The sequence below is a fragment of the Phycodurus eques genome, chromosome 7, assembly GCF_024500275.1.
Source record: "Phycodurus eques isolate BA_2022a chromosome 7, UOR_Pequ_1.1, whole genome shotgun sequence".
Lineage (NCBI taxonomy): Eukaryota > Metazoa > Chordata > Actinopteri > Syngnathiformes > Syngnathidae > Phycodurus > Phycodurus eques.
In genome coordinates, this window is record NC_084531.1 from 30,208,209 (window position 1) to 30,225,483 (window position 17,275).

A 17,275-nucleotide genomic window follows, 5' to 3' on the forward strand; every position below is an offset into this window, starting at 1 on the left:
ACTCAGAAACACGAAGAGGAGCGAGAGAGAGAGAGAGAGAGAGAGAGAGAGAGAGAGAGAGAGAGAGAGAGAGAGAGAGAGAGAGAGAGAGAGAGAGAGAGAGAGAGAGAGAGAGAGAGAGAGAGAGAGAGAGAGACACATTACTGACGACATGACGACGCCTCGACAACTTGGCGCACAACCGGGTGCGCTCGCCTCCGCTCGGAAGCTGCAGCGCCGCCCGGAGGAAAAGCCGGAGCGTGGCGCCGCCTGCCGGACGCACCGGGACGCCACCGCGCGTGGAAACGACCTCCTTCGCTGCGCCCAGATCGGGAACAACAACAACAACAACAAGACGTGCTCACGAGCAAGCGACACGTCACCGTCGAGAAGTGACGACTTCGTCCAATTGTCCAAAAACAACCGTTTGAAGAGATTGAAAACCATCTTTTAGAATCATTAACACATACAACACATTGTAAGCAGAGAGCACAAAGTCACACAGATGTGCTAATAAGTCCCATGGAGTTTCTTGATTCCAATATTTGTTTTGGGTCGCCGGGTGGTTAGCGCGTTCGAGAGGTCGCGGGTTCAAATCCCGTGTGCAGTTTGCACGTTTCCCCCCCCCCCCACACACGAGCGCTCCAAGAATCACCCGAGCTTCACTGACCAAAGACTGCAGTCAATTATGCGCAAGTGTGAAAGTCGGCCGTGACACCGGCGCCTCCGCGTCCCGACGACTCGAGACGAGCCGTCGTGCGGCCGAATCGCCGCTTTGACGCGCGAATGCGCAAAATGAGCGCCGCGCGGCGGCGAACGCGACCCCGCGACAGGCGGCCGTTCGGCAGCTAGCCGGCACTTGACGTTTACTTGCGCTTAATGCTAACGAATAGCATCGGTGTTGCGGCGTTCGAAAAAGCCGAGCGAGCAAGCGCTCGTTGAACACGAACAAGTACGCAGATTAGCCGACGACGATGTTCTCAGGCTTCTATTTGTCATCCGCTGCAAAAGAATGAGGAACATTACAGCAGTTTACTGCGCATCCATCCATCCATCCATCTTGCGTAGCGCTTCTCCTCACGCGGGTCGCGTCGCGGGCGCGCGGGAGCCTATCCCAGCTGACTCTGGGCGAGAGGCGGGGTACGCCCTCAACTGGTCGCCAGCCAATTGCAGGGCCAGTTTACTTCGTAAGTTTTGGAAATCGTCTTTGTCTTGGCATTATACTGCCCTCGAGTGGCCAAAGCGCACACGCCAAAAGGAGCGGCACGATGTCCATTGAACTGAACGGTTCCATTCTATTTAATTGTATGTTTTTAGAAAGTGCTATTTTCTCTCTAAAAAAAAAAAAAAAAAAAAAAAAAAAAAGACATTACAAAATGTTTTCTTGTGTTTTTTGGCATTGAAAGATGATTTGGGAAAACGAGTGTTTGGAGTTACGACGAACGCGACAGAAAATGGAGGTGTGTTTGTTTTGTTTTCTTCCAAAAAGAAAACGTTTAATTCTGAGTTCTTGGCATTTAGTCGTCATCCTTTTTGATTTTCTTCTCCTTTTTCTTCTTCTTCTTCGCCGAGCCGTCGTTTTTGTACCACGCGTCCGCTACTTCCTGCTCACTTTCCACTTCCTGTTTCACTTGCACAAGCTCCTCCTTCTCCTTCTTTTTCCTCTTCTTGTCTTCCCGATGTTCCTGGGCTGGTTCCTCAACTTCCTGTTTGACCGTCACTTCCAAGTCCCCTGGTTCTGCTTTGATGCGCTCGTCTTTCTTTTTCTTCTTCTTCGTCTTCCCGTCTTGGTCCCGGGTTTCCCGCGTCGTGATGGGCGTCTCGCTTCCGAAGGGCCGGAATCTCTGTTTGAGTCCGGGCGGGATGGTTGGCGCGGGGGCGGCTCGGGCGACGGGGGGCGGCGCGCCGGCGCTTCCGTAGCTCTCGTACACGCTCAGCAGGCCGCAGAAGGCGGGGCCGACCGCCGCAGAACCGGCGGCGAGCAGGCGGAGGTCGGCGGTGCCGTGATCGGACGCCAGGATGTTGTAGACCGGCTGTCCGTCGCTCGCGTCCCCGGCGGAAGGAAGCGTCAGCGTCTGAAAGCCGCAAAGATTCACTTCCACGCCGTGCAAACTGCGAAGGCAAAAACAGCGAGTCACGCTTCATACACGCAAAACGAGAGAGGAAAAAAACAGAAGTCAGCATTTGGAATTTCGTCTTCCCAAATTTTTGGGAGGTCACTGCAAATCTCAGCTATTCGCTGTTTTTATGCTCAGTGTTTTCCGGTCTGCGTTGGCGATGTCCTATTTTGTTGGCGGTCCTTGAATGCACCTCGTAAAGCTGAACGTTTCTTTCGGCGTCTCTCCGGCTGCAGCGACAAACCGTTAGCAAAATGGCCTCCAAAGTCGTTTTGGAACATTTTCAGATTCAACCTGAGACATCAGGAAAATAAGAAATGTTTCCGCAAGCGTGCGCCACCGTGACATTAAATGACTTTGGCTAAGGAAACAATAGCCTACTAGCCTACTTTGCCCATAACATATTATTGTGCGTCAATGCCAAAAGGTGCGTTTAATGACCATTTGTATAATGCGCATAATTGTTAGCCCAGGTGTAACATCACATCCGTTTGTGCTAGCACGTCGTTTACACCGAGAACGTTAGCTAAAAGTAGGGAAGCGGCCGACGTGAAGATGCGCTTTGATTTAACTCCCGAATAGAGTGGTTTATGTAACACGGGTCACGACGGCGCACTCGCTAGCGGCACGGCGTCGACGCTTTAGAACGCTCTCCGTTTTACAGCTCCCGCTGTTCAAGTGCCCTGTATATATAAAAAAAAAAAAATAAATAAATAAAAAATTAAAATAAAAATAAATAAAAAAAAAGTGCTTGGGCGCCATCTTGTGGCACCCCAACGCAATTCCAACCCCTTCAATGAGCCCATCTTGAACTTTTGTGAAGACGTCAATGCCAATCGTGTGCTACGTAAAAGCTTAAAAAAACGAAGCCCGACGCGAGTTTGACAAACGGCATCGTCTCGTTTCTTTGTCGTCACATTCCGTCATCCGTGACGGCGCACGTTAACGGTGACGCTTTCCTTCCTCTTTGGACCTTTTGACGACGGAAGACGACAAGACGCGACTGACCTTCGAGGCTCGAAGCCGGCGGGCGTTTTGACGAGCCACACTTCGCTCTCGTTGCCCTTCAGCAAGTCCGTCAGCGGGCGGCGCGAGCTCACAAAGTCGTCGGGACACTCGTACTTGCTGGTCTCCCCTGCCAAAAAACAACCAAAAAAAACGCCATTGAACGCCTCATCGAGCGCCCTGGCCAATGTTGACGCGAGTCTTACCCTTCGCCATTTCCTTTGCCTTCAACGGCTTGCCCGCGTCGCCGTCGTCCTCCTCGTCCCGACGACGACGGCGAAATGTCTCGATGCATTTTGAGAACGTTGGAAGATTGTCGAGACGACGTCTCAAAAGTCTTCATTTGAGCGTTTTAAAGCAGGGCACGTGTGCGCGTGGACACACAAACGAACTATGACCTTTGGGTAGCTCATTTCCGGTGCCGGCCCTGTTTGTAGTCCGGCAAGAAAATGTGCTGCGTTAAAGGGTCCGATGACTAAACGACCTCGCCGGATTACGTTCCCTGCGTGCCCCCAGTCGCCAAGGTATCGCAGCGTAGAAATACTTTTCTTATTTGTTCACTTCAAAGTATTTATCTACAAACGAAATTGTACAAGAACTATGTGGAAGTTCGGAAGGGACTTGGAGATTCTTATTTTGTGTCAATAGTTTTTATTCTGACTAGTAACGAGATTGATCAGAAAAGACAACGTTATTACGATTGCGTTCCAATCCTGCAATGACCAACTGTGATGCTACGTCCAGGTTTTTTGTTTTTTTATTTTCAAAATCCCTCCCAAACTTAGATGGCGCAGGGGCAAACACAAAATAAATGTGTCAATTGTCTCTGACTCGAACTTTATTCGAAATGCAGAAGTTGAAGAGGCACAAGCATGTTTTACAGCAACTTCTATCATCTAATTGTGACGTGTGTTCCTCACATGTTTATTTGTACATTTTTCGATCCAACGTCTCAATTCCTCTCATTGTGAGAGCTGTTTGAATGTCAATACGTATTTTGATAAAAGAGATGAACTCAAGAATAATACCCTTTACAACAGAGGAAACGTCTTTGATTTGGACTGGAAAGGATTTCGTTTTGAAGAAACGTTCATAACTATGAACTATGGCTTTGGAAGAGATGTGGAGCCGCAATTGTCTCCAGTTTTGTCATATCGTTGCGAATGATTTCGTTCTGCGTACGCACGTGACATCATTTCCACGCGAATCCGGCCAGCCGAGCGCATTTTGAAAGGACGCTTTTGGGCGAGAGCGAATGACGCCGGTCGGTTGTCTGACTTCCGGTGGCAGCCCCGTCTGTAGTCCCGCCACCAGTCGCGGCGCAGGGGCGCGCGTCGAACGAGTCCGACGGATAAACTACATCACCCACAATGCACCCGGCCGGTTTTGACGTAAGGCTCCGGCGTGTCCTGCGAGAGCGGTTCGACAGCAGCCGCGAGCAGGCCCGACCGGGTAAACAAATGGTCGGAATCCACACGTTGCTCCCTCGCTGTGCGTCCTTCGCATGTTTGCGGCTGTTCCGACGCGGAGCGGAACGAGCCGAAGGGGAGGCTAGTTAGCAAACAGCGCCGCGAGCAGCACTTTGAAGAGAAATCGGTCGGGTTAGCTAGCCCGTGCTAGCCGTGCCGCCCAACATGTCGTCGCCTTCGTCGTCGTCGCGGCGCCAGTGGTGCTACCTGTGCGACCTGCCCAAGATGCCGTGGACGGTGGTGTGGGACTTCAGCGAGGTGGTGTGCCGCGGCTGCGTCAACTACGAGGGGGCCAACCAGATCGAGTTCCTGATCGCCAGCGCGCGGCAGCTCAAGCGCAGCCACGGCGGCGTGCAGGACGGCAACGTGCGCTCGCCCGGACCGGGACCCTCGCCGCACAAGCACGCCGCGCCGGGCCGCGGGGAGCCGGCGACGACGCACGGCGAGCGCTTCGAGCGCGGAGCCCGAGGGGACGGCGGCGGCGGCGTGTCCGCCGCTCGCGTGCCGCCCAACGGCTTGCACCGCGACGGGCAGCCGCAGCCGCCGCCGCCAGAGGGGAACCGCCAGAGTCCCAGCGGCGGCCGGAGACCCATGATCGGCGCGGCCATTCCGCCGAATCTTGTGACTCAGAGCATAGCGGGCATCCCCCACGGGCTGCTGGCGGGCATGCCGGCCGGCCTGACCGCCAGGACGGCGCCCATGAGCGGCCCGATGATCTTCCCGGCGCCCGTGCTGGCCGAGATGAACCGCCGGCAGCTGGGCATCGGCATGGGCATCGCCCCCTTCATCACGCCCGAGCTCGAGCGGGAGCTGAGCTCGTCCCAGGCCCAGCCCAAGTCGCACGCCGGCCCCAGCAAGGGCGCCGCCGGCCTGCCCTCCTCGTCGGCTTCCGTCAGCCAGACGAGCCCCAAGCCCGCGTCGTCGCCGGCCAGGCAGCCGCGGCCCCTCGCCGCCCGAGCCGGGGGCGAGCCGCTGTCGTCGGGCGGCTCGTCCGAGGCCGCCGCCCCCGGCCTCGGACGAGCCGAGCTGGGCTCCGCCTCGGCCGCCACCGGAAGCACCTTGTCCTGCACGCTGTGCCACGAGAGGCTGGAGGACACGCACTTCGTGCAGTGTCCGTCCGTACCGGGACACAGGTGTGTACTCACTGCGCGCTATTGCCGGGGATGAAGCGGGTACTCGAAGGCCGCCGATACCAACCGTCGACACGCCCAAAAAAAAATACAAATCCAATCATCATCGCCTGACATCGAGCGAGTCCTCTGGCGCGGCGTCGTCATTTGCGCCGATAACAATGACCCGTCGTTGGCTCCGTTGAAATTTGATGCGTCAAAAGTACAAGTTGCATTGAACACTGATGTTAGTCTGGTGGTGTCGAACATCCCGAATTACCGCAATGTCAGATAATTGCCAACAAAGTCCTTGCTTGCTGTCTGACCAAATGATGATTCGCCCAAGTGTCAAACCGCAGCGGTGTAGCGACAACCCAATTGTTGTCGACTTTTTTGCCTCTCGTATCGACAGCCTTCGCGAGTAATGGATACCTTGAAATAGAGATTTTGCACGTTATTTAATTTGTTTGTGTCGAAAGCTTTCACCTTAAAGTCAACCTTTGTTGCTGGAAAGGGAAAAACACAACATTTGAATGTACATTAATAATCAGCGGTGGTAAAAGTTGAGCAACTTTGGCGGCCCTGTTTCGAAACGGCGCTCAAATGAATACTTTCCTCGAACGGCGCCAGTCGAAAGCGAGCTCATCTTTTGTGGCCGGTGAGCGTACCGTTGAACACCCAATTATGACGTCGAACGTTATTTGCAATTTGCAATTGTGACTGTTAAAGTAGAACCTTTTAAACAACAAATGCTCCAGGATTGAATGTAAATTGAAAAAATAATCTGGTGCTTCACTGTTTTACAATTGTAAAAAGGTGTTAAGCAATCAAACAAAACACTCCCAGGCTTGAATGTAACAGTGAATTGAACACAACTTGAAAGTTTTTGTTTTTTAAAACCTTAGCTATCTTACAAGCTAAATATTAACTAAGCAATGTTAATCATAAACAGTAAAAACAAGGGCCTACGTTTGCTTCATAAAAGGCACAAATACACTTACTTCCTAAATAAATGTCACCAATAAGCGAAACGCACTGTTCCATGGCATGATATTTCCTAATATTGTATCTAAATGTACTGATGCTGTGTGTGCGTACGTACAGGTTCTGCTTCCCGTGCACCAGAGTGTACATCCAGAGCCGGCGGGGTGACGGCGAGGTTTACTGCCCCAGCGGCGAGCGCTGCCCGCTGGACACGTCGCTCAACAGCCCCCCCTGGGCGTTCATGCAGGGCGAGGTGTCCACCATCTTGGGCACCGGCGCGGCGGGCGCCCCGCCGGCGGCCGCGCCGGGGGCGGGGCCCGGCGGTCCCGGCGGAGGCGGCGGCGCCCCCCCCGGCGCGGCGGCGCAGAGCGGCGACGTCACCGTCAAGAAGGAGCGGGAGACGTGATGGTCGGTTTCCGTGGAAACCTGGAACAACGGCGGGCAGGCGGGACACTCGCACACACAAACACGTTTGCAACGACCCGATGTGTGGGCCACCGTTCGTCTCTGGCGTGGACGCACGCGCGCGCGAGGCGCCTCAGAGCTCATCCCAATATTGTCCGCAATAATAGAAAGACAAGGACACACGCGCTAGCGGTGTCCTTATTTCAAGCAGCCCAATGTTCCCACACACAAAAAAACAATTATGACCAAAACAGTTGGTGCCGCACAAATATAAAAAGACAACAACACACGCTCATCCTAGCGTTGTCCGTGTGCCGACCAGACGAAAATGTGTCCTCCGTAAATGACAAGAAAGCCCACACTCGGACATACTAGTCACGTTACTTGGATCAAGCGAAATGTCCCTACGAAGAAGGGTGTTGCCATGCGAACGTAGAAAGACAATCATTCACACACTAGCGTTTTCTTCATTTGGTCCTGTGTCAATGTCCCAAATGAAAACTGAATCTCAACAGCGGTGCCACACAAAGATAGAAAAACGAGAATGTCGTGTGCCATCCCGTCCGCCAGCAATTGCCTATACGTGCCACAAGATGGCAGCAAAGGACTGATGGAAGCTCCTCCACTCACTTCAACTTAGTTCCTTGGCCCCAAGATGTACAGACCAGTCCAAATGTCCCCCATAAAGAATACCGGCCCCCCCGATTAAAACAAATCAATGGGATGCCAAGGCTGGTGCCACAGAAATATAGAAAGACAAGAATACATTTGACAAACACGCGCACACACTTTCCCGTGTCACGTGACCCGCCTGCCAGTGGGCGAATGTTCACAGTGAACGCATGTTTTCCTTCTAGAAGGTTCCCGTTTTTTTTTTTCAAGTGCAAGCGGCCATTTTGCAGGCTGCTGTTGAAAACGGTTGCACTTCACAAAACCTGAGGACGTTTTTTGTTGTTGTTGTTGTTGTTTTTTTAAACAAAGTTTGAGTCTTTAGTTTTTGTTTCTTGTTGGCATAAATGTTAATTCAGTATTTTTTTTTTTGGGCAGAACAACCAGAATGTTCGTCGCGCAGACGAGCCAAACCAAAGCCAACCTTTGTGTATACAAGCTCCACGGCTATACGCTAATAATGCTAACGGCGTCGCGACAAGTAAGTGCCTTGTGCGGAAGCGCCCCGCCTCCTCGCGGCGTCGACCAATCGGCTCGCTCGTCTTTTGACCGCGGCTTCTTGTACAAAACGTCCCGGTGGGAATAAACCAGATGGAAAACGTCCCATTTGTCTTTTGTTTTTCTTTCTTATCATATGTACAACTGCTCTCTAAGCGCTTGAACTGTTCAAAACGAACTCGAGCACGCGGTGGAATATATTCAGTGAATCCTTCGGGTATGAGGAGACCCTTTTCATCTCCAGAAAAGTCGATTTATCGACCATCCAAGTCGAAGTCAATCGGCGTTTATAGGCGACTGACAAAGACGCGCGGCTTCTCGTCGGCGTAATATCGCCTGGGAGTATACGGAATATATTTGAGTCCATTTTTGGTGTCGATGTGCGAGCCGACGTCCACGGGCAAAAGGAAAACCAAATCTCGATTGATCATGTTCTTGGGCCGCACGTGATTCCAACGTGCTCCGCTGACGTCATGGTCCCCGCCGAGGAAATTAACACATTTTAATCGATGTACATGTTCCAATTCAGAACTACACTGAGAGTTCTTGAGACAACGCGTGGGTGGCTTTGACAAAAGTTGAGCAAACGCATTCTTTGCGCTTCCGTCGCGTGACGTCATAGCCCGAGCGCCGCCTGTCCAGTTTTGGCCAGCAGGCGTCGCGGTGGTGCCGCGCGCGCGCGCGTGCGACTGCGCCGACTGCATTTATCCGTCCGCGGCGGGACAAATGCTCGGCTGAATCCTCCGGAGACGACGCTGACGTTCATTTGCGAAAAAAAAGAAGAACAAAACAAAAACGAAGGGAGTCAAAGTGGATGTGTGACTTCCTCCATTAGCGTCACCTCATTAGCGCCATTGTGGGGGCAATTATGCACGTGCTAATGGAGCACGCGGCGGGGGCATTCGCGTGAAAAGGAGGCCACGCGCACGCGCACAGCAGATGCGGATTCGAGGGAGCGACCTGTGACGTCACCTGCGACGAGCTGGCTCACTGTGACTTGTAATCTAAGAACCATGAACCAAATATCTGAAATTCATGTTCATATGCGGGACAGTGAAGAACCAACCTTGGGTCCATTTTTGTTTTTAAAGCAATGCGATATAGAGTGTAAGTCAACAAATGTCTGAGCCAAGTGACGGCTGAACTTGACTCAAAGTGAAAATGAATGATTGGGTGTCACATTCTGTTGTCGGGTGCAAAGCAGGCTACTTCCTGGTTGGTGGAGGATGAGGATGCTGGAAGGTTCCACGGAGTCCACGGTGACCCCCGATACATATTACAAAAGACATTCCTGTCGCTACACTCGTATCCGAATTCTCACCAAATATGATCGGTTGTCGTCTCCTCTGGGAACTTGTTCAAGACATTTTAAAAGGGAAGGTAAAAAAAACACGGAAAAATGGCCTTCCCGACGGACCCTCCTCTCCAGCACCCCTGAATAGAGTGTGATCCCCCCTGTAGTTGGAACACACCCTCAAGGGGGGGGACCACCACCCCAGTCTGGCAATCCAGAGGCACTGCTTCCCCCTCCCGGTAGACCAGAATTTGCTCGAAGCCGTCCGGAAGTCTTTCTCCATGGCCACGCCGAACTCCTCCCATGCCCGAGTTTTTGCCTCTGCGACCACCCGAGCGACATTCCGCTTGGGCAGCCGGGTACCCATCGGCTGCCTCAGGAGTCCCACAGGCCAAAAAAGGCCCGATAGGCATCCCTCCGCCAACGGGTTCGGGGACAGGCGCCGACAGCACGCTCGGACTCGATGTCCCCCGCCTCCCTCGGAACGCGAGCAAAGTTCTGTCGGAGGTGGGAGTTGAAACTCCTTCTGACGGTTCCGATCAGGGGGGGGGGGGGTCTTCCAGGTCTCGCTGTCATTGCCCACGTGAGCACTGAAGTCCCCCAGCAGAACGATGGAGTCCCCAGCGGGCGCGCTCTCCAGCGCCCCCTCCGAAGGACTCCAAAAAGGGTGGGTACTCTCAACTGCTGTTTGTTCCCTATGGCCCCTCCCGCAGGGTGAGCCCACGGGAAGGGGCACCCACGTTACCCTTTCGGGCCGCGGGTGCGGGCCCGGCCGCCGGGCGTTATCCTTCGAGCCCCACCTCCAGGCCTGGCTCCAGAGGGGGGGGGGCCCCGGTGACCCGCGTCCGGGCGAGGGAAAACGAAGTCCATTTAATGTGTTCTTCATAGGGGTCTTGGGAGCCGTGCCTTGCCTGGTCCCTCACCGAGGACCTGTTTGCCACGGTTGACCCTGCCAGGGGCATAAAGGGGCATAAAGGGGCATAAAGCCCCAGACAACTTAGCTCCGAGAATCATTGGGACACACAAATCCCCGGCCCCGCCCGTGTGGAGTTTGCACGTTCTCCTCGCCAGGTTGATGGAAGACTCTGAATTGAGCGTAGGTGCGAATGGTCGCTTGTTCGTATGTGCCCTGCGATTGGCTGGCGACCAGTTGAGGGTTTACCCGCCTCCTGCCCGATGACGGCTGGGATGGGCTCCAGCGCGCCCGCCGCCCGCGTGAGGAGAAGCGGCTCCCAAAATGGAGGCGTAATCGAGATGAGATTTGAGATTTGAGATTTCAAAGGGGAAAAAAATGCAAAAAGTAGGATTGTATTTCTATTTTTAGGGTTGTATTTGTTTGAGAAGTTGACGAGAAAAAAGTTGTTTTTGAGAGAAAAAGTAATAAAAGCCGACGCCAAGATCAAGTTGATTCTTTTTTTTGTATCATCCTGCTCATTGTATTTGTGCCCGCGTGTCGTTTTAAGTTTGACTGACGTGTAAAAAAGTCCATTTGACTTCTTTTCTATTTGATGAATTATCCTCAATTTGAACCATTCATGTCGTATTTTTGTCATTTGTATCATTCTGATTATTTACGCCCTAATTTGTTTTCAATAAAAAACGGCATTGCCTTATCCCGTGGATGACGTCACTAACAGGATTAGCTGCCTTAATCGCATCATCCCACGCGCACGCGCCCGCGCCCGCCCGCATCCATTCTGGCATTCCTTGATGCAGGTGCGCGCGTGTTCGCGCCGCCCCCTCTTTTTTTTCTCCTGTTGACCCCTAATCCCCGCCGACGACCTCCCGCGTGCACGTCATTACATCACCATTCAGCCTGTGGCCGCCATTCACATGCACGCGCACGGCCGTCTTGTGTATTCGGCCTCGGTGCGGCGCGCACACAACACAACACACAACACAACACATTCTTTGCTATTATGTTTACATGCTAGTTGGCAAACATGACAAAATTAGGTGGCGGGAGATTCGCGCGCAGTGATTTGAAAAAAAATAAAATAAATCTTGACCCAAAAAGTTTTCAATTTAGGCCTAAATGTGATTTGCACTACAATAAATACAAAGGAAAAATATGCACGACATAAAATGATTCAAAACAAAGAGCAGAAGGGGAGCGTGAAAGTCATTCAATATGGAAATTACGCGCCGACACATCACAATAATAAGATATTTCTAAGGTTAAAAAAAGCATTGAAGAATTAAACGTGTACATTTACAGACCAAATAACTTAAAAAAAGAATACAGATATAAGTGTGTGTGTGTGTTAAATGATGAATAGAAAATAATACTAATTAATATTTCGAGATATTGCTCATCTTCCTCTGTTATGAACCGTTGAGTCATCATTGGGATTGTATGCATGGTGTCAATATGGTTTTGCTATGTGTATGTATTTCTTTTAGATTGTATTAATGTTCTCAATCGCTTTACTGGATATGAAAGGTTACGTCAATCAATGAAGGAAAGAAATAAAGGCCGGCGTCTAATTCTGTGATTGGATGCACTTGTGGCTCCATTATGGCAACAATCGAAAAGCAGCGCATGAATAATAATCGTCTTGTTATGAATATTAAGCGCGACGTTGTTCTTTGTTTTTTGCGTCTCGTTCACTTTGCAACCTTTTGCCAGCCAACGTGTTAAAGGTTCCAGGTAGGTGACAGCCGCGGGAATGAACGACTTTCACGCCCCCACCCTCGGCCCACCAACTGACGGACGCCCCCCCCCCCCAAGCAACACTTTTCAACATCACGATTTCACTTGTGCATTAATTGTGCCATTTCAACTTTGAACGGGCTTTCGAGGGTGTGTGTGTGTGGGCGGCATTTGGGGGTCGCGCCGCAGCTGGGGTGGCCGCCGGTCCGACCGGGCCAATCAACAGCACGCCAGGGGGCCACATCGGCCTCTTTTTGGGTTTTTTTTTTTCCCCCAGGGATTCTCCTTCCGTATTGAAATGTGCCGCAGGGGCGGAGATGAGGGTGGGCGAAGGTGAGGGTGGTTCTGGACGTTGGGGGGGGCGTGGTCCCGGCCGTACCTTATAAAGGATCCCGGCTGCTGGCGGCTTTCCTCACGTCCGCTTGACACGCTCGAGACATCACATCAGGCCTGGAAAAAAAGAGAGAAAAAAGTTGGAAAAACAATGGACCAATGAACTTTGAGTGACGACTTCGTCCAACTTTCCACGTCAACGGAGCATTTTTTTTTTTTTGTGTGTGCGTCAACAAGGATTTCAACTTATTTTTTTTGTTTGTTTTTTTATTTTTTTGTCTTGGGGCGGGGGGGGGGGGGGGGGAAGCGAGAGCGGGAGGGGAAAAGCGTTGAAATCCAAAAGTGTGACGAAGGTGCTCGCAGCGCGTCCAGTTCTCCGCCAAGTTTATCTTCGTGGGGATGTTGAGCTCGGTGAAGATGGAAGCGCACGACCTGCCCGAGTCATGGAATACTTTCTACAGCGAGGCCAACGAGGTAAGAACGGAGGGAGGGGGATGGGGAATGGGGGGGGGGGGGGGGATATGCTTTCATAATTCACGTGCTGCAAAAATAAGAACGACAGCAAAACGCCAAAGCCGCCATCAACAATTATCCCTATTTTACAAGCTGGAAAAGCAGCATTAAGAAACATTAAAAATTCATGAATATTGATTTCATATGGAGAAAAAAAGATTTTGTATGCCAATACAAAACAGAGTTGACATATTTAAAGGCCTAAAAGAGCAAAGACAATTCAATAGACATACAAGCCAAAAGAAATAGACAAATGTACTTTTTTTTTCATGCCTAAACAACATCAAATCATTATATCTATACATATTTCAATACATCTGCAGGCCAAAAGAGCATAAAAGTAACTAAATATATATTTTACATACTAAAAAGGAAGCATAAAATAATTAAATGTGTATATTTTTAGGCTTATATATAATATATATATATAATATGCCAGAAAATTAAAAAAAAGGGGGGGGGGGAAATAAATATACATTTAACGGTAAAAACAAACAATACATACAAAACATAAAACTATGACATGTTTTAAAGACCAAAATAATTAAAAAAAAATATATATATATATTTTACAGGCAAAAAAAAAACCCAACAACAAATAATTAAATACCCGACATTTTATTTCTCGAGCCGCAAGGAATCAACGAATAATTACATTTATATTTTATCTGCGTAACAGCCTTTTTATTTTAAATTTAGTCAGGCAAAAAATGAAGCAACTGTTCACGTTCCGTGACGTAATTGCAGTTTATTTGAATGCGTTTTCTAGCGAGCCGATGAATGCAAATACGTTGATTTGACATTTATTATACAATTGAAAGATGTAAAAGGTTCATGTCCAGCTGTTAATTCAATTTAAAGTTAATGTCATCAGCTGCTGATGCAATTCACACCTTGTAAATATTTAACCCGAAGTGCGCGTCAAGGCTCAACTCCCCTCACTTTTTTTTTTTTTTAAATCATTATTCGTTTGATTAAAACAAAAAGTGTACGAATAAGTAACATTTGGAAAGCTTTTTGGATCTGTCTGCGTTTTTCGGTGCTTGGCGAGCAAAAGTGCGGGTAAAAAAAAATAAATAAAAATACGCCCCCCCCCCCAAAAAAAGAGCAGCAGCAGCAGCGGCAGCGGCAGCGTGACGCGCTTTTTACGCACTTTGACGTTCACGCGTGAGTGTGAAATCCACGCGCACTGAGAGCTCCATTGTGCATTGACAAGCGGGGAAAAAGGAGAAAAAGAAACCCAAGACGCTCAAAAAGGACTCTTTCACGTTCAAATCCAAATCCGAAGTCGCCCTGCAATAAGCCCGTTGAATTTCTGCCGATTTGATTTCGGGAGTTGCTCGTTTGCGGCGCCTCGACTTGCGAGTGGCCCAACTTACGCGCTTTGGGCTTCGGTGACGCGGGCACAAAGATGCCCGGGCACGCGGGCAAGGGGAGCCGTTGCAGACAAATGCAAAATGACAACACTGGCAAGGAGCTGCTGGAGGCCACGAACGTGACTGCGACGCATGGCGTCACCCGCTAGGCCACGCCCCTGACAGGCACACATCCAACACACCAATACTACACTGAAAAAAAAAAAAACGCGGATCATTTTCGGTTGCGCATCATTAAAATATGAAACTAACATATCGGATGATTTTCATTCAACGTTTTAATCAGACGCAAATGAAGTAGAGTTTTAAGAGAAGTGTCGGCTTTCGAAAGAGGGAGCGATATGAAAAGAAAAAGCGTCCATTTCTCAAATGAAACTAAAATTGCAATCATGGAAATTTCCAAAAGCAACGAGAATCGAATGACGCATTATAAGTAATTACGTAATCTCGTTACATGTCATTCGTTAGTCCCCAACGCTGCCGGAACCCGACCCCGCAATTGTTTTCAGTGCGCTGTCCATACGGTGGAATCTGCGTGTTGGATGCGTGCCTTTAAGGGGCGTGGCCTAGCGAGTGACATGAGAAGGCGGAGTCGGAGTGGCGTTTTCATTTTGCTTTCGGTGCCTTTGACCGTTCGATGGATAGGATTCGCGAGGGGTGAACGGAGGCCATTGATGGCGAAAGTTTGCAGACCAGCTGATGGCACCCACATCCTGAACCTGAAATTATCAAGTGCAGTTGAAAAACCGTCACTCGGGAAGGAAGGAGGAAGAGCGGCGCTGGGTTTGGTGGCGAGGTAGAGCGGAATGGCGTCGGCATGACGTCGGCGAAGACTCGAAATCGTCCTTCGGCGGGAATGCGAGCGCTCGTTCGTCGACAACTGCCCCGCGCCCAAAATTCAGCGCAGTCGCGTCGCTAAAGCACTTTCAAAAAGCGGACGAATGGATCTCTAACGTTGTGTTTCGGTTCCAGATGTATCCGTCGCCCAGCAGCATGAACTCCGCCCTGGCGTCCATGGGCTCCATGGGGCCCCTCAACAGTTACATCAACCTGAACCCGGCGGGCGGCGGCGGGGGCGGCGGCCTGAACATGGGCTACCCCGGCCCGGGACTCAGCACGTCGCCGCTGGCCTCGGTGGGCTCGGGCCCGGCCCACATGCCGCTCTCCCCGGTGGCGCCCTCGCTCACCCAGCTGTGTCCGGCCGCCGCCCCCCCGGTCTCCCTGTCCCACTACGGCAACATGGGCCAGTCCGTGAGCCAGCTGGGCTACCCGTCGGGCGCCTCCGTGAGTCGCGGCGGGCCCAAGGAGATCCCGCCCAAGCCGTACCGCCGCTCGCTGACGCACGCCAAGCCGCCCTACTCGTACATCTCGCTCATCACCATGGCCATCCAGCAGAGCGGCGGCAAAATGCTCACCCTAAACGAGATCTACCAATGGATCATGGACTTGTTCCCGTACTACCGGGAGAACCAGCAGCGTTGGCAGAACTCCATCCGCCACTCGTTGTCCTTCAACGACTGCTTCGTCAAGGTGGCCCGCTCGCCCGACAAACCGGGAAAAGGCTCCTACTGGACTCTGCACCCGCAGTCGGGTAACATGTTCGAGAACGGCTGCTACCTGCGGCGCCAGAAACGCTTCAAAATCGACGACAAGCTGGCCAAGAAGGCGGGCAAAGACGGCAGCAAGGGGGGCGACGCATCGGGCGACCGCAGCCCGGCCGGGGGCGGCGGCTCGGACGAAGCCGACTCGGCTCACTCGGACAACTCCCGCCCGGGTTCCTCCGACGACCAGACGCTGCCCCGCGGGACCGCCAACGACGCCTTGTTGGTGCCGCTCGACTGCCCGCCGCCGCCCGCCTCCTCTGCCGGCATCTTCCACACCCAGTCCACCCACCTCCTCCCCGGCGCCATGGGGCAGCACATGGACCTGCAGAGCGATGCCCTCAAGTCGCTGGACCCCCACTACAATTTCAACCACCCGTTCTCCATCACCAACCTCATGTCCAACGAGCAGAAGATGGACCTCAAGTCCTACCAGGACCAGGTGATGGCGTACAACAGCTACGCCTCCAGCGGCTCGCCCGTGCCAGCCAAGCAGATCTACGACAGTCCCGGACCGGGGGCCGTGGACTCCGGTGCCTACTACCAGACGCTCTACAGCCGCTCCGTACTCAACGCGTCCTAATCGAACGCGACGCAAAACGGAGGCTTTCCCAAGAGACTCGGAAATGGTTTGGAAAGCCGTTCGAGCTCCCCTCCAGATCCGAACTTCAGGTCCATGCACTAGTAGCCTCTTCGTCCTCACTCGTAAGGCAATTCAGCCCCTGCTCGAACAACTGAGTCTTACAAGTAATGTTTTCTGTTATTCCCACATTTCCATACACGAGTAGTGGTCGTGTTTGTCCGCTACTAGTGTCGATTTTGGCCTACTGGTATGGAATAAAACCTTGGTCAACTGAAAAAAGTACTTCATTTGATCATTTGGATTGGTCGCACATGATTCAAATGTGGTAAACCGACGTCATTTTAGTTGAACACGTTTTAATCATGATGTAACCGATTGACTGAAGTGCATTGTAAGCATTTTTTCCCCCGTGTGCTAGGCCCAACCGGTAGGCATGAGCATTTATTCCTCAAGATTTAACCTTCAGGTCCATATACTAGTAACCTCTGTCCTCATTAGTGAGGTCAATCCGCCCCCAACCCTGTCTAACTAGTCATGTTCTTCTCCACCTGCTAAGGCCGCTTTTTGGCCTACTAGTATGCAATTATGCCTGGTAATCTACTGTGTTGCACTGGTAATATTACTAGGCCCAACGAGTAGGCATGTGGCATGCACTAGTAGCCTCCAGTTTACAGTGCATATATCAGT

At 51.5% G+C, this 17,275-nt stretch overlaps 3 protein-coding genes across 3 annotated transcripts; 2 read left to right on the plus strand and 1 right to left on the minus strand.

The window, feature by feature from the left end:
• Window positions 1-1,371: 1,371 nt before the first annotated feature.
• polr1g (RNA polymerase I subunit G) lies at window positions 1,372-3,517 on the minus strand. The gene is made up of 3 exons (XM_061681523.1): window positions 3,308-3,517; window positions 3,105-3,231; window positions 1,372-2,091 (listed from the first exon to the last, which is right to left on the minus strand). Exons 1-3 carry the CDS (start codon window positions 3,315-3,317, stop codon window positions 1,497-1,499), a joined length of 732 nt encoding a protein of 243 aa, XP_061537507.1. The 5' UTR covers window positions 3,318-3,517; the 3' UTR covers window positions 1,372-1,496.
• A 922-nt stretch (window positions 3,518-4,439) lies between these two features.
• Window positions 4,440-8,339, plus strand: irf2bp1 (interferon regulatory factor 2 binding protein 1). Its single transcript, XM_061681522.1, has 2 exons — window positions 4,440-5,703; window positions 6,784-8,339. Exons 1-2 carry the CDS (start codon window positions 4,736-4,738, stop codon window positions 7,067-7,069), a joined length of 1,254 nt encoding a protein of 417 aa, XP_061537506.1. The 5' UTR covers window positions 4,440-4,735; the 3' UTR covers window positions 7,070-8,339.
• A 4,526-nt stretch (window positions 8,340-12,865) lies between these two features.
• foxa3 (forkhead box A3) lies at window positions 12,866-16,599 on the plus strand. The gene is made up of 2 exons (XM_061682022.1): window positions 12,866-12,989; window positions 15,377-16,599. The coding sequence occupies exons 1-2, from the start codon at window positions 12,915-12,917 to the stop codon at window positions 16,586-16,588; spliced, it is 1,287 nt and encodes a 428-aa protein (XP_061538006.1). The 5' UTR covers window positions 12,866-12,914; the 3' UTR covers window positions 16,589-16,599.
• Window positions 16,600-17,275: the final 676 nt, after the last annotated feature.

Bases quoted from the DNA above. Each gene is read 5' to 3' on its own strand.
- foxa3 (XM_061682022.1), top strand. From the start codon at position 12,915: ATGTTGAGCTCGGTGAAGATGGAAGCGCACGACCTGCCCGAGTCATGG. The intron at 12,990-15,376 runs GTAAGAACGGAG...TTTCGGTTCCAG, and splicing joins TCTACAGCGAGGCCAACGAG to ATGTATCCGTCGCCCAGCAG.
- polr1g (XM_061681523.1), bottom strand. The intron at 2,092-3,104 runs GTCAGTCGCGTC...TTGCCTTCGCAG, and splicing joins GCCGGCTTCGAGCCTCGAAG to TTTGCACGGCGTGGAAGTGA.
- irf2bp1 (XM_061681522.1), top strand. From the start codon at position 4,736: ATGTCGTCGCCTTCGTCGTCGTCGCGGCGCCAGTGGTGCTACCTGTGC. The intron at 5,704-6,783 runs GTGTGTACTCAC...GCGTACGTACAG, and splicing joins CCGTCCGTACCGGGACACAG to GTTCTGCTTCCCGTGCACCA.